This window comes from Solanum pennellii, chromosome 10 (assembly GCF_001406875.1).
Source record: "Solanum pennellii chromosome 10, SPENNV200".
In the NCBI taxonomy this organism is placed as follows: domain Eukaryota; kingdom Viridiplantae; phylum Streptophyta; class Magnoliopsida; order Solanales; family Solanaceae; genus Solanum; species Solanum pennellii.
This window is the reverse complement of record NC_028646.1, coordinates 69,057,540-69,074,211: the sequence shown is the minus strand read 5'-3', so window position 1 is coordinate 69,074,211 and position 16,672 is coordinate 69,057,540. Positions and strand designations below refer to the sequence as shown.

At 32.0% G+C, this 16,672-nt stretch overlaps 1 protein-coding gene across 1 annotated transcript; it reads left to right on the top strand.

The window, feature by feature from the left end:
• Positions 1-13,471: 13,471 nt before the first annotated feature.
• LOC107032589 (protein NRT1/ PTR FAMILY 7.3-like) lies at positions 13,472-16,514 on the top strand. The gene is made up of 5 exons (XM_015234187.2): positions 13,472-13,629; positions 14,476-14,584; positions 14,664-14,881; positions 14,962-15,524; positions 15,610-16,514. The coding sequence occupies exons 1-5, from the start codon at positions 13,603-13,605 to the stop codon at positions 16,475-16,477; spliced, it is 1,785 nt and encodes a 594-aa protein (XP_015089673.1). The 5' UTR covers positions 13,472-13,602; the 3' UTR covers positions 16,478-16,514.
• Positions 16,515-16,672: the final 158 nt, after the last annotated feature.

Here is a 16,672-nt window from a genome sequence, read left to right as displayed (position 1 = left end):
GTACTGACATTCTATTTCTCAAGATAAAATGCGCTTACAAATATAGTAATGAAACATTTACAGGTTACAACAATGAGATGTCAATCGACTAAAAAGCTTCATTTGATCCCTAAAGTACTGTTCTCAATGGATACTAATTACATGGCAATATGGTTAGTGATGCCAACAAATATTTCTTTATCACACTCTATCCCCTTAACGATATTATTTGACATATTTGTCCTTTTTTTCTCATTGGCCACATTGGGACATGAGTTCTTATATATAATTACATGTTCTTGGCTCATTCCCTGTGATGATCATCCTCACATTATCATAAATAAGTTTCCGAATGTCTAACTTTATCGACATTTCCTTTTTTCTCTAGATTGTTTTTTCAATCAATGGATGTGTTCTTTAATCATGTGTCCATGTACTCAAGTCAATTTTATCCAACATAGATAGTCCCTCAACTTTTTAATCATGATTTTGTACATTATTGAGAAGTGGAATAACCTTTGTAGATTTTGATAATTGCTTCCATCCAATAATACACTATTTTTATGAATATACAATGATCCCACAATCTGAACTGCACTTTTCACATTCATTATGATTGTTGGTCTGAATATGTCTCATCATCCTAGGAAAAGAGACAATTTTCTTCCTTGTGTCTTTAGTTTTAGAACTTCAAGTCCATTTCAATCGATCATAATTTCTTCAAACTCCTTTCGATATTTCAATATCCTTACTCCAATCCACACATTTTCTGAATTCTTACTCATCTTCTAAATCTATATGCATTATTTCCTTTTATTATCTAGGTACATTTATAATGTCTTTGTGTCTCTCTAGTTTTAATAAATGCTCTCTCCCAAGAGAGGCCCTAGAAAGAAAGGTAAAAAAAAGTGACAAAGACACTCCCAAATTAGATATCAAAATTCTATTATACAATCATATCGAGATGAAATATAAGGCAGTCAGAGACTACATTTCTTTGGTAAAAGAAATTAAGATCACTAATGTTGGAATATGGACGTCCATGACGAGTCAGTGGACCAGGTCCATTGACACAGTAAGAGCAGAAATGCAAGCAGGAGAAGAAAATAAGCAGTATGGGTAAAGCAACACAAGTACTTAACATGGAAATCCACTTGTTTTGAGGGTGGTGACAATCATGACCTCTCTTCACAGGTTTTTCAAACCAAACTTCGTTTCTTCCAAATAGAGCAACGATTCAGATACCAATAGCTTGCAACCTAGGAATTTACCTCTAAATATGTTCCATCTAATGTAGTATCCCCACTGGAAATTGAGAAACTAAGCAATATCACTATTGCCCACTAAACTACCCAACACATAATAACTTAGATTAACTAAGCAACACATGGTTGCCTACTAACTAAGACTAGATGAGTTAGGATATGACTAAGCAATATACAATGTTGTCCATTACACCAGTTAGACTCAACTTATTTAGACTTGAACAAAAAGAACAAAAAATCTAATTCCCTTATAGTTCAGGATTAGATTTACAACGATAAGCACGAAGGTAAAAACCTAAGACAACTAAGATCCAAGATGTTCTATCTTGTCTCTATTGCTCTTCAGTAAGTACTTCTTGCGAGGATTATCTTTTTCTTTTTGCACTTCAAAATATGTAATGCATATACTAAGATTATATCTATTGGAGGATGTAATTATAAGAATGAAAACAACCTTCAAGGCCACGCCATTGTCCAAGGTTTCTGCCACACTTTGAGACCAGGCACCAACCTTACCAAACTTGAGTACTTTCCAGTTATCAAATGTACGGATAGAGATGCTAAGAATTAGGTCCCTGTTTGTCAAATGATCAAAACTACAAATAACATTTTCTCCTTTTTTGATGATGACAAACTCAAAATGCATGTCTGCATGAACTTCCTTTGTTAACATCTTCCACCTTCTCCACTTCCCCGTCTAAGAACTTCCTCTTGTTTAAGCACCCAAGGATTCCCCCTTTTGACATCACAAAAAAGAGAGACAGTAAACAAGATTAAAAGTAAACTTGCATAGAAAGACCATAGCCTTTGGCAACATATCATAGAAAAAGAATTGGACAGGAAGATATCACAACAAAGTAGAAGATATCACAACAAAACAGAAGTTGTTTTCATTGCAGAGAGTAACCATTCAATACATTGATGATAAACTTCTAAGAGAACCCTACACACCGCCCAAGCAGGCGAGGGCAAAAAATGAAGGGAATTAGGATGAGGGAGGCGATGGGTGAGGTATTTGACGACAAAGTTAAGGCGGTCAGTGGCAGAGTTATGAGCTTTGATCAATATCTATTCAAGATTAGCAGTTTGAGTAAAAAAGGCTGCATTTTTTAGTCTTAACTCTTTAACCTCTTCAGTACCAAGTCCTTTAGATTGAGCTTTTGCATTGAGCTTTCAAAAATGACATTTCATCATCCTTCTGCCCCATGGGTGTAGTCATTTCCTCAAGTTCACGCTTGAGTTGATCCCGTTCAGCCACCAACTGAGACATTTTACTTAGTTGTCCTATTTGACTCTCAATGCATTTACACACGACCAAGGTACTAAGAAAGATGAATTGTTTAACTATGCCAATATTACCTAGTACCACCGCGACTTTTAAATGGTCGACCACTTCTATGAGAAAATATACATATCCCATTCCAAGCTTGCCTTTACATTCTATCATTGTTCTTTGCACATATTCCAACATGAGTGCTGGAAAATTTAGTAGGTCAAACTTGCAAAGTGATTCCATTAGGAATATATATGCTGAATTGGCTATTGTATGCTTCTGAGAACGAGGGAGAACCACTTGGTTCACAAACTCAAACATCAATCAGCATTCCCCTTTCATGAGTTTCTTCTGAATACCTACGCGATGTATGTCTGGAAGTTTAGAGCACTCATTGGCAAAGTGCTTAGGGCATAATTTTCCAGCCACAGATCTGATCCATTCTCTAGGTATCTCTAGGATTACACCCAACAGCTCCTCATTTAGATTTATCCTTTTATATCCCACCAAAGTATGAAGACTTCCATCCTCATTGAAATCCACATTTTAATAGAACTCCCTTAATTCGTCTTCATGCATTATTTGAGATTTGGTCATGAATAGGTGATTCATTGATTGAATCTCCACTAGATCTGCCAACGAGCTCATTCCAGGTTTCTTTAGGATCGTGGGGTCAAAAACTCTACCACCCAGGACCTTCTGTACACTCAGATTGTTAACAATATTCTGCTTGGTATCCTCCATTACATTTTTCTTTCTCTTGGTACTAGGTCCCTATTCTGGTGCATTCCGAGCAACAGGAACATCCTCAGCTTTTTCCTTTCATTTTGCCTTTGCCTTCAACTTAGGTATTTCCTTAGCCTTCTCCCCTTTTGCAGAAGCAATTCCTTGCACAAAGGGATCGCTATATTTTTCATTTACTTTTTCCTTTTATTTTTCCTCTCTTCGCCTTTGTATCTTAGCCAGTGAAATATCTTCTGATTCAATATCATTCTTTGAGTGTTCTTTTTTTACCACCACCAGCCGCTTACAAGGTATATCAATCTCCAAATTACCTAACTTTCTCCTTCTTCTGTTTTCTTCAGTAGTTGCTTTGTTTGAATTCATGTCATTTCCTATAAATGTTTTATTGGTCGCTCTGGTGAAAAGTTTCCTTTTAGGATTTTCCTCGACAACCTTTTTGTTTTAATTCGTAGTGAAATGCACCATTCTTTTCTGCACTACCCATCTGGATGGAGTGTTGTCCTCATCGGTGTCATCCACCATGAGTCAATGGACCTCGTCCCTTGACAGAGTAAGAGTAGAAATACAAGCAGGAGCAGTAAATAAGAGGTATGGGTAAAGAAACACAAGTATTTAACGTGGAAACCCCGTTGCTTTAAGGTGGGTGAAAATCATAACCTTTCCTCATAAGCTTTTCAAACCAAACTTCATTTCTTCCAAATAGAGCAATAATTTTGATTACAACAGCTTGCAACCTAGGAATTTACCTCTAAATCCCTTCCCCATAAATGTAGTATCCCCACTACAAATAGAGAAACCAAGCAATATAGTTATTGCCCACTAAGCTACCCGATACAGAGTAACTTAGAATCTACTAAGAAAGACATGCTTTTCCACTAACCCACCTAAGACTAGATGAATTAGGATTTCACTAAGCAACAAAAAATGTTGCCCACTAAACCAGTTAGACTCAACTAATTTAGACTTTGAAGAATCACCTATAGTTATTCATGAAGGTATGTTAGATGTTCTTATATCAAGGGCAAACGATGTGTCACAACCCAATAATCAGGCGTGATGGGACAAGTCAGTATAATCAACCCTTGATAAGAGTAAAAGCGGAAGTAAATATAAAATTGAGGTAAACATAACATAAGCAGGCCAAGTTCTTAATATAACTCAACAATCCCCAAAATTTGGTGTCACGTGTACAAGCCACCAAGCGTTACAATAGATTTGAAAGATACAAGTCTGAATGTCTCCATATCTAGAACATATCAATGAGATATTAGATGAATAAGTGACATCTTCCAAAAATACAAGAAACTACCTCACGAACTCCAAAGGTAATCCTTAGATGAAGATGAGAGAGAGATAGGGGTCTAGACGATAATCCTTATATGAAGACGAGAGAGAGATAGGGGTCTAGACGATCCAGGCTCATAATCTATACAAGTGTAGAAAGCAAGAAAGTGACTACCTTACAAAAATGGTATTCATTAAGCATTTGTATCTAAACCTTGTAAAGAATATTGAACACAAGAAACCTATTACACCTTTCAAACCTCCTCATACCATAACCAACATTAGAAATCTAAAACAACCCATCCTAATAGTTTGATAACTAATATAGCTATACGTTACAAGTATTTTATTGAATCTCACATAGCATAGTATCTACAATACGATCTAAACCCTTTAAGATCAATAGTCACACTAACATAACAATTCAATCACTTTTGTCAAGAATGATGATAAGCAAGTGCAATGTAACGCAAATGTCATATATCATGATGCATGTCTCTCTTATTGATGTGTACCCACTGAATCACATGCCAGGACATATAGGGCCATTTATGCTCATGCACTATTGCACAGATATGCTAACTCACAGATCAGGACACATGAGGGATATACAAGTTCATGCAACTGTCAAAAACCTTTTCCATCGACATAAACATCACTCGTCGGAACCATTCCAGTCGACATAGAGATCATTCACAGAACTGTTTCCCCTCAACATGATCACTCACCAGAACCATTCCTATTGACATAAAGATCACTCACCAGAACTATTTCCCATTGACATAAACATCAGTCATCAGAATCACTTCCGATCGGCATAGACTTCACTCGCCGGAACCATTTTCTAATGACATTTCAAGAATCCAACTCTCAACATAGTGTTTCGGAACCAATGTAAACAAGCACATTCACATGAATAATGTGAAAAAATAATTTCATAGATAACCAATACACACACACATAAGCATGACACATCATAAGAAATGAGTCAAATATGATCATTTATGCCACTCATGGTACACCACACATTATTATATCAATGGATTCCTTTTTATCCCACAAGATCATAACTAATATTCGAGAAACATTTGACAAAATAATAAATACGAGACCTTTACCATTCTTATTGATGGTAGTTTATGATTGGAACACCACTAAAAGGTTATTTTTGATTTTTTGTATTCACCAAATTGATGTACAAGTTGAATTTAGCTAGACAAAGCATGTGATTGAGAAATGTTATGATAATTTGGTATTAAATGATTGTCTCGACTCAAATGTGGGATCTCTAAGTATATTGTTTGATTAGGAGAATTAATAGAGAAGAGTGAATATTCTAAATGCACCCTCTACTAATGAATTGTCATTTTGTGATTCTATACTTTAATTATTTAGATAACTTTGGGGGACATGAACGGCTACACCAGTTGAATACTAGGTTCAGTATGACAAAACTTGAAAACTAATATGGATTTGGGGCAAGCTGTCAGATAGCTGCCTTCAAATTAGTCGAGAACTAAATGGAAATATAGTGTCAAGAGATAAATTCATACATTGTATTTATTTAAAACATAGCCAAAGTTTAAACATATCGATAATTTTTTAAATTAATTATGTATCAATGATGCAATAGTTTTGAATCACGTTGTATAAGTGATACAACATAGGAAATTCACTTTTTTACTTTGTTCATTTTAGAGATAAAAAATTATTATTTAGTTCATAATCATTTCTTCAAAGTAATTTTTGTGACATTGAATTTTTTATATTTTAAGTCATTACTCTAGTATTACTTAACTTTAGAGGGTGTACCAAATTAAATATGAGTTGTATTTTTTTTATTTTTTTCTCTAGACTAGACCTACCTTGATCTCGGTGTGTTTAGTAGGTGAGGAATACAAAATATCGGACAATCAATCTTCTTTGTTGTTTCTTTAGCTTTTGCTTTCTCCAACTACCCTTTCTTCCCATAGGGCATAACCCAATTTATTGGTTAACTAGAGCCAGCCATCCTCTTATTTTTAATTTTATTTAAATTGATGCTTTTTAACTATACATATTTAAAATCATTAACTTTTTTTTAAAGGCGAAATAATATGATAAACCCTAGTACATGTATGAGTTTGTTTTATGCACCCTTCTACTTAACTTTTTATCAATTGAAAACCTTAAACTCATTAAAACACCATATATTGAATCCTTTTGACCGTTGACTAAGCTTATGTGGAATTGAGATGACTGAATTGGCAAGAGTGTGTAACTACTCGCTCCAACAAGTGAGTGATATCATGTTTAAATTTTTAAAAATTAAAATTATAAAATATTAAATTGAAAGAAAAATTAAAAATAAAGAAATATCTTCTTCATTGTTGAGTGTGCTCCCTGACAGTAGAGTGAGAAAGAGAAGTTGTGTTGGTCCCTTTTTCGCCAGAACAGAGGTGGCAAGGGCTACGCCGGAGAAGATGGAGAGAAGAAGGTATGTAATGGTTCACAGAGGGGTCGCTGTTTTTGGGGTTTCCCTTACAATATCCATAAGAACCTCAAAGATCCACTTTAAGTGGTCTGTTATCTTAGTCTATGATTATGAGGTTAACTTATTTTATGTTTATGAGATTCTTCAACGGTTCTTATTTGTCGTTGCTGTAGAGAATAGCAAAAGAACAGTATAATCGATAAACCTTCTGCTAGCCCAAGATCGTTAACTAAGATCTAAATATTCAACTAAAAAAGAGGAATCTAGAAATGAGAATTTTTTTTAGAGGAATAATCTTTTATTAGGTTGTTCTTGGTTTGTTTGGTTACTTACAAATGTACAAGACCACCCATATTTATACTTGTTCATGGATGGTTTTAGAAATTCTTCTAGATACTTCTACAAAGAAAATTTTAGTGATCTTTATCTTCTACTCTAGAATATCTAGATATTTCTTGAAGATAACTATTCTAGATTCTACACTAGACTATTCTAGAAAATATACTAGAATAATATATGATATTCCAAAAATTAACTTTATCATTTTTCACATTTGCAGGGCGCGCTCAATTGAAATTGAAGAGATTGACAGCATTGGCTCCTTATTTGTTCAGCTTGGGAGAATTCTTAGGATTCCTTCCTAGAAATTTTTTTAATACTACCTGGTGTTATTGAATTGCTTCGCTAATCTTAGTGGGTTTTTTTTTTACAAAATGAACTTGTTATAAAGGCATGATTTTGAAAATACTTTATTAGTTTATTTCTAGACTTAATTTTTAAAGGAAAGGTAGTAGTCACTGTCTGCATTACATGTTCAAATTATAACAATTTTCTGACAAAGTTAATTGGTGACTGTCCATATTCGTTACACGGATTTTTGAACTATTATGTATAAAATTTAGTTTGGAGTATATAACAATACACGTATGTGGTGCGGCGACTGGTTTTGGGAAGGTCGGGGAATAAGGAAAGGAAAATGGGGGTGTGCGGTGAAGATGGAGATGGTGAGGAAGAGAGTATAGGTGGTGTGGTGGCGCCTTTCTTTTCTTGTGGTGACGGTTGTTTCACGATGGAAATGGGGAGAGGAGAAGAGGAGAAAGACGACGGGCTTAGGTATCAACTGGTTAAAAGATTATTTTAATTAATTAAAAATGTTGCGTTATAAGATTATTTAAAATATTATTTAATATTTTTAATTAATAATTTTTTTAAAAAAAATAGTTAATGAAAATAATTATGACATGTTATTTATTTAAATGACCTGGACTCGACATGTCATCTATTATGACAAAGTGAACTACACTCATGATAGGAGGGGTTTAATTTTATTTTTTTTATTTACTTTAGGGGTTCAATTGGTAAAGAGTTAAGTAGAATGGTCTATAATACAAACTCGTACAAGTATAAGAGTTCATTAGATCATTTTTCCTTTAAAAATATATTTATCATTTATAGCTTTTCAGTGACCACTAAAATATAGACAAAATTATTGTTATCAACTTTGCAATATAAATTACTCCATTCGTCAAAAAAAATTTTTGATAGGTATACTGAAAATAAATGTCCAAAATTAATTGTCAATTTAAATAATAAAGAAATAATTAGTTATTTTTTTCAATTCCTTAATAATTACTCCATTTTGTTCAATTGGAAAGTTATATAAGACTTTTGATATTCTTACTATATTAGAGTTATATTAGTTAAATTACACCTTATATTGAATTTTCCTTAAGGAGAGTGTATGACCTACCCTGACAAAAAATTGTGGACGGATGAAGTATAAACATATGAATAATTAAGGGAAAATTTCACAAATGACAAATATAGTTAATGAAATAACGCTCTATAGATATAGTTTATGTAATTACATTTTATGGGTATAGTTTAGGTGTCGAGGCAACATTGAATTTGTATATTATGTTTCTTTATTTATAATTTACACAATATTTCTTTTAATATATCGATACATTAACGCTAAATAAGGTAACAGAAAGTTTAAATAATCCCATGATTCAAGCTAATAGTCTTAAATCAAATATTCTCCATAAAAGGTCCTATGTTAATACAAACACCATAAAAACTAGTTTCCTCAAGCAATATTACACGGGAAAGAAATTCTTGTTCTTCAATATTCTTGTTTATTCAACTCGGAAACTTCATACTTTGAACAATTAAAAAGAATACGATTGATTTGTATAATATGTATTTTTTAATAAAAAATAGAAATATTGTATATTAACAATTATATTCATACTGTTGGTCAGAAAAATCGAATGAAACAATTTATACAATTATATGCTTTACAAATATAAACTATTTGCATAAATAAAAACTATTTGTGGTTGTATATATCTACAAACAATTTTGTATATAACTACCAAAATACTACAAATAGCTATATACAAACTTTTGTATATATCACTATATACAAACTTAATTATATGAATATAGTATTTAAATATACAGAAATACATATATATACCTCAAATAATCTTGTATATAACTATCAAAAATACAAATCGCTATATATAAATTTTTTTGTATATATCACTATAAACAAACTTATTTTATACAATTATCTTATGTTTATGAGATTTGTGAATGTATGTACTTAAATATTGAATATGTATATTAATGTTGTACTTAAGTATACAGAATTATGCATATACCTCAAGCAATTTTATATATGAGTACCATAATATACAAATCGTTACATAAAATATTATTTTATACAATCGCTTGATGTTCTCAAATTTGCCCTGATTGGATGAACCAGACACAACCTCTTCAGATGCAATTGGGTCAAATTTTTCATGGATCTCAACTCTTCAATAAATTTTCTCTAGAATTTATTTAGATTGATCCTTAACCACAAAAATCGATCTGAATCGACGACAAAAGACCGATTAGTGCACTCATCACTGGCGGCGACACATGAGTAATAAACCCTTACACATAATTCTCTTTTGAAAGAATTTATGGACAAGAACAACAACAATGACAAAAGTATAAACAACAACGACAACAATCGGAATAACAACCCCGATAGAATCGCATCGTCCAAAAGAAAGCCTAAATAGTATATAAAAGAAAAAATACGAAAAGATTGAGAAAAAATTTAGACGGTTACATGTAAGATTGAAAAATCGATTATGAGGGAAAATGGAGAATTTCATATTTCAAAAAAAGAAGTGTAAAAGTGATTTTAGGAGTGAAAAGGAAAATGTGAAGAGGAGAGATGAAATTTAGTTCGTATACAAATGCAAATAAAAGTTTTTTCTAGTTGGGTATACAAGGAACTGTGGGTCTCATAATTAATGACCAAAAAAATTATATTCACTCAAAGTAATTAAATTAAACTATACCCTTTTTAACTAATAACATAGTGATGTTTGTCAACTCATGTAATTTTTCCAATAATTAATGTGATATCCGATAAGTAGAGAATTTGGATTGTAAAAGTCCAAATAAGAGAAGTTAATGATGAAAAATCAAAAGAGATAATTGTGTTTTGATGACTAGATAAGTGAAGTGACATTGACATTGAGCAGCCTTAAAACATTTGAAGTACCCCAATAAGACTTCATCGCGTGTTTCTACAACTTCTATGAAATTTCCAAATTACCTAACCTACTTCATCAACTATTACCTGCATATTATTAGTATTATAAACATGAAAAACTAGTGAACTCCACTTTTAATTGTCTCGCCTTAATAATAACCCCACCTTAATTATTAATTTAATTAAGACACAAAATATGGCTTGCCAGGTTCAATGTCATTTCAATCGAATCTATAGATCTACAAAAGAATATCGTACAATCACCATAAGTAATTAGAAATTAATAATTAATATTTATTTATCCTCTCTCTCCCATGTTTTGATTTTATATATATATATATATATATATATATATATATATATATCCAGATCTCTTAACTTACCTGATAAATTATTATTAATTTTAGTAAAAAGGAATAATACTCTGAGTCGGAGATAATCTCAGGCCACTATAGAGTGTTGGAATCCAAAGTGTATCATGCCCTAGCTTTATTTGACCAAACATTCCAACAATATCAAAAACCTTTGGATTTAATTCCTCCCCAACACTTATTCTCTCCATTTCCTCAAATATATACTTGAACGGAAGCTGTGTGTCATAATCTAAAATTAAAGGTGGAGATTTAAATAACAAATAAATCTTCATATTTAATTTTTAATTATAACATATAACTTCCATTAAAATGTGTATTTAGAGAAATGGAGAGAATATTTATCAAAAACGTTACTTACCAAAACACCCTACATACAATTTCAGCCACTCAAATGATCTAATTATTACTCCCTATGTTCCTAATTAATTCTGCACTTTTTCTTTTTTGGTTGTTTGTCTTTAATTATTTGTTCATTTTGATAAAAATCAAGATTTTTTTTATACTTATTATACCTTCAATTAATTATTTTGAAAATCTAAAATTTTTAAGTCATTCATTTCATATTAATAAGAGTAAATTGCTAAACTCACTATATTAATAATTATTTTCTTATAAGTGTGTCAATTCAATAATGAAACACGAAGGAGTATTGAAAATATTCTCATCATCGTAACTTTTATTACAATTTAAAGATCTTCTTGACATACGTTATTTTGACACGATTTTTTTTTTTAAAAAAAGAAACTAGTTATATTTGCACTTTTATGTTTTCATCTAATATATGTATGACCTTTTTTGTACTAATACAATATAAACTAGGTAGCTCTAAATAACTTTGTGCACCAAAAATATTACGGAAAGAACTAATCACCTAATAACATTCTTTGTTTCGTTAATTTGAACCCTAATTTCGTATAATAATAGCAAATTTTAATTATGGCTAGGTAACATCTTAAATGATTACACAAGAAAAACACCATCTAACCTAAGAACCGCCTATATACTACTCTAATATTTAGCAAGATGCCCCACTATGGTTTATGAGGATGATTTTGTGGAAATGTAATAGTTTAGCTATACTGATTTGACTTAATTTAGCTCAAATAAATCATTAGTGGAAAACAGATATATAATCCCTTTCTTCCATTTTATTTGATATGTAGTTGATTGGACATTATTTTAAGGGGGAAAATGTTTGTGAGTTATATAAAAATTATAAATATTTATATAATCATAAATAATCTTACCAAATAGTAAAACTAAGAAGTTTATAGCTAAAATGTTTTAAAGTATAAAAATGTTTCATTTTATCAAAATTCTAATATAAAAAGAGAAGAGAATAGCACAACAAAATTGAAAGAATATAAACGTTGGAACAGAGAGAAAAAGTAAAATATTTTATTCCTTTCATTTTATTTTTTCTATTTTCCTTTATAGTTATGTTTTGAAAAAGAATATAGTTTCTTTTTTTATTTGATTTTTTTAGCTTATCACATGACTTGTTCTAAATTATTTGATTAAATGATTTAGTATATTCTACATGTTTTTAATTAAAAATCATAATTTTATAAAATTATGGGATAATGCACAAGTACTCCCTCAACCTATGCCCGAAATCTCAAAGACACACTTATACTATATTAAGGTTCTATTACCCCTTAACTTATTTTATTAATAATTTTCTACCCCTTTTCCGCTTACGAGACACTATCTTGTGGGCCCAACGATGGTTGACTTTTTTTTGACATACTAGTGCCACGTAGGCCGAAAAGGGGTATAAAATTACTTATTAAGGTCAGGGGTAATAGGACCTTAGTATAGTATAAGTGTGTCTCTGAGATTTCTGACACATGTTGAGGGGGTACTTATGCATTTTCCCCTAAAATTATTGATATTATTTTAAAACTTGATGATAAGTCAAAATCAAATAAACAAATTGAAAAGAAAACCACTACATAAGTCGACATCCGTCCAGGAGAGAAGCAAGCTATCTTTCTTTGATCCCCCTTTTCGGACAGGGAAGAGAACGAAAATCGTTAGTTTGACCGACGAACTACGTGAGAAAATAGACCTTCTTTCTTTGAAGCAAGATTTTTGGAAAGTAACAATTTCATTCGGTTCGCTTTCGGAATAAAATAGAATTTATGTAAAGTTGCACACAAAGATTACCACATTTTGATGAATAAAATGTAAAAAAGTGTCAGCATCAATACAGCTTATATTGAGAATAGAAGACAGCTTAAACTGAAGTGCTTGATGTCGTGAGAGAGACTACCATTTTTATGTATTCAACCAAATCACGCTTCTTTTGCTCCTTCAATTCATCCCTAAAAAAGTTATTGTTTGCTTTGTCACCATATTCTGTCCTTTTCTTTAATGGACCCCTTCTTTTTAAAAATTAAAAAAAAAAATTAAAATCTTTTCTCAAGTAGGAGTAATAATTAATATTAGCTGTCCATAAACTACACTCTATAAATACCTCACCATTTCTCTTTAAACGCATCTTCCATAGCTTAAGAAAAGCATCTTCTCCTCCCATCACCTATAAACTTGACATTTTCGAGGAAAATTAATTAAATTTTCTCTAACATTTTCCTCCACTATAAGCTTGAACTTTTCTATCGATCTGGTGCAAGTTAAAGAACCAAATGGCTTGCTTAAACATTGAAAAAATGGTTTGCACATTTTCATATCCTTTATTTCCATTTCTATGCTGGTTAACTGCAATATTCTTTCATGTTTATAATTCTAATTTTGCTTTTAATGAGATGATCATTGTCATGCATGTTTTATATTTCTAATAAGATGATTAAAAAACTAAAGTTAGATGTGAGGATTAAGAATAAATAGTCCTCCAATAAATATTTGATGGCAGTTTGATTGCCATATTTAAGATAACTTATCCTATCATAATGATGGAATAAGTTATCTGAGAACAATTAATCCTACAATGACTGGTTCTCAAACAAAAGACCGTGCAATAAATTAAACTACTTAGTCACGTAATGTTTTTCTACACGTGTACAAAGGTGTCAAGATACTTGTATTATGCAAGCATTAAAAGTCATTATACCAAGTGTTGTATGAGTTTGTTTTCTTTCATTTCCAAATTCTTTCTAATAACTTGAAATACCAATAAAAAAATGAATGTGTATATACATGTAGTTACTAGAAATGGTACGTAGTATTAAGCTCATGATCATATCATGTAGAGTAGTTAAATACGCATACATAAAACTTATAGAGGAAAACTCAAACACGTCAAGTAATATATAATACAAAAAAAAAATCTTCTCAAATCTCAACAACATATAATTACTATGTTACTTTTAACGTGTAGAAACATCTCACACTACGCCATCCCATGTATACAGCTGGGACCTTTTTTTTTTTTAGGATAAATAAAATTAAAGTTATACGTTTTAGGTTAAGTTTGTAGGTAGTGGTAATAACTAATTTTCATTTATATATATAATATAAACCGAGACAGAAGGAGGTAACATTTGTATTTTTACATACAGTGTGAGAAGGAAAAAGAGGAATATACGTTTGATGGAAGTGTGGATAAGCATGGTGAACCTGCAGTGCGTGCTAAGACTGGAAGGTGGTTTGCTGGTGTTCTCTTACTAGGTAATATTATAATTTTTGTAGTGAATAAGTATTAGTTAGTTATTTTTTCTTGTTAATTTATTAAACAAAACAATTTCAGTGAATCAAGGTCTAGCTACACTAGCATTCTTTGGAGTTGGAGTGAATTTAGTACTATTTTTAACTAGAGTTATGGGTGAAGACAATGCTGAAGCAGCCAATAGTGTGAGCAAATGGACAGGCACAGTTTATATCTTTTCCCTATTGGGAGCTTTCTTAAGTGATTCCTACTGGGGAAGATACAAGACTTGCGCTATTTTCCAAGCCATTTACGTAGCTGTAAGTAATTAATTGCCTTTCACATATAATCTTTGGCATTTCTTTTAATAAGTATTAATTATTGTAATTTACATGCACAGGGATTGGTTTCACTTTCATTGACTTCATACATTTTCTTAATCAAGCCAAATGACTGTGGAGATGAGGACAGCCCTTGTGGGTCCCACTCAACTATGAGCGTCGCCCTCTTCTATCTATCGATTTACTTAATAGCCCTTGGAAATGGAGGGTATCAACCAACTATTGCAACATTTGGAGCAGATCAATTTGATGAAGATCACCCTCAAGAAAGTCATTCGAAAGTGGCTTTCTTTAGCTACTTTTACCTTGCATTAAATCTTGGATCTTTGTTCTCAAATACAATCTTAGGATATTTTGAAGATGAAGGAATGTGGACAATAGGCTTCTGGGCATCAGCTGGCTCTGCCATTTTGGCACTTGTCTTGTTTCTTATTGGAACACCTAGATATAGACATTTCAAACCTACAGGCAACCCTCTATCAAGATTTTGTCAAGTGGTTGTAGCTGCAACTAAAAAATGGAATGTTGAACAACCTTCAAGGGGAGATGAACTATATGAAGGTGATGAACAAGACCTTCCTCTCAATGGAAATAGAAGAATTCTTCACACACAAGGATTCAAGTATGTTATTTTAACAAATAATCTTTAATTGTCTATGTATGTATATATATATATACACATTGTGGTGGTAACACTTGCTTTTCAGATTCTTGGATAGAGCAGCTATAATCACATCAAAGGATGGAGGAGGAAACAACCCATGGCGCCTTTGTGCAGTGTCTCAAGTAGAAGAAGTGAAATGCATATTAAGACTACTTCCAATTTGGCTTTGCACAATACTTTATTCAGTTGTGTTTACTCAAATGGCGTCTTTATTTGTGGAGCAAGGGGCTGCAATGAAAACAGCACTTTCAGGATTCCATATTCCTCCAGCAAGCATGTCTTGTTTCGACATCCTTGGTGTTGCATCATTCATTTTCATCTACAGACGACTTCTTGATCCCCTTGTTGCGAGATTAAAAAAATCATCTCCAAGAGGATTGACAGAGCTTCAAAGGATGGGAGTTGGACTCGTAATTGCTATTATGGCAATGGTAGCTGCAGGAATAGTTGAGCACTTCAGGTTAAAATCGGCAGAAAAAGATTGTTCACATGACTGCTCGAATTCAAGTTCTTTAAGCATTTTCTGGCAAGTACCTCAATATGTACTAATAGGAGCATCGGAGGTCTTTATGTATGTTGGACAATTGGAGTTCTTTAATGGACAAGCACCTGATGGATTGAAAAGCTTTGGGAGTGCATTGTGTATGACATCAATTTCACTAGGAAACTATGTGAGCAGCTTGTTGGTTTCTGTTGTCATGAAAATTTCAACAACTGATAATATGCCTGGATGGATACCTGGAAATCTCAACAAGGGTCATTTAGACAGATTCTATTTCTTATTAGCAGCTTTGACATCAGCTGATTTTTTGGTCTATCTTATTTGTGCAAAGTGGTATAAGTACATTAAATTTGAAGAAAGAAGCGTTGAAAAGAAAAATGGAGAGAAGCAGAGTGATTTCAGAGTGTAGACTAAACAAATTTCATGTTATTTTCTTATGTTTCCAATTATTTGTTCTAAATAACAACAAAAACTTAGGATCAGAAAAGATGACATGTATTAAGTTGCAAGGAGACTAGAGAAAGTGCATTGTTACTCTTCTCTAAGTCGAGCACAAGATGCATATTCTTTGCATTTGTAAATCTTCTTGCTCTGCTATTATATA

Excerpts from the sequence above, each read along its gene's own strand:
- LOC107032589 (XM_015234187.2), top strand. The coding sequence starts at position 13,603 with ATGGCTTGCTTAAACATTGAAAAAATG. Across the intron at positions 14,882-14,961 it reads TCCAAGCCATTTACGTAGCT|GGATTGGTTTCACTTTCATT; the intron begins GTAAGTAATTAA and ends TTACATGCACAG. Across the intron at positions 15,525-15,609 it reads CTTCACACACAAGGATTCAA|ATTCTTGGATAGAGCAGCTA; the intron begins GTATGTTATTTT and ends CTTGCTTTTCAG.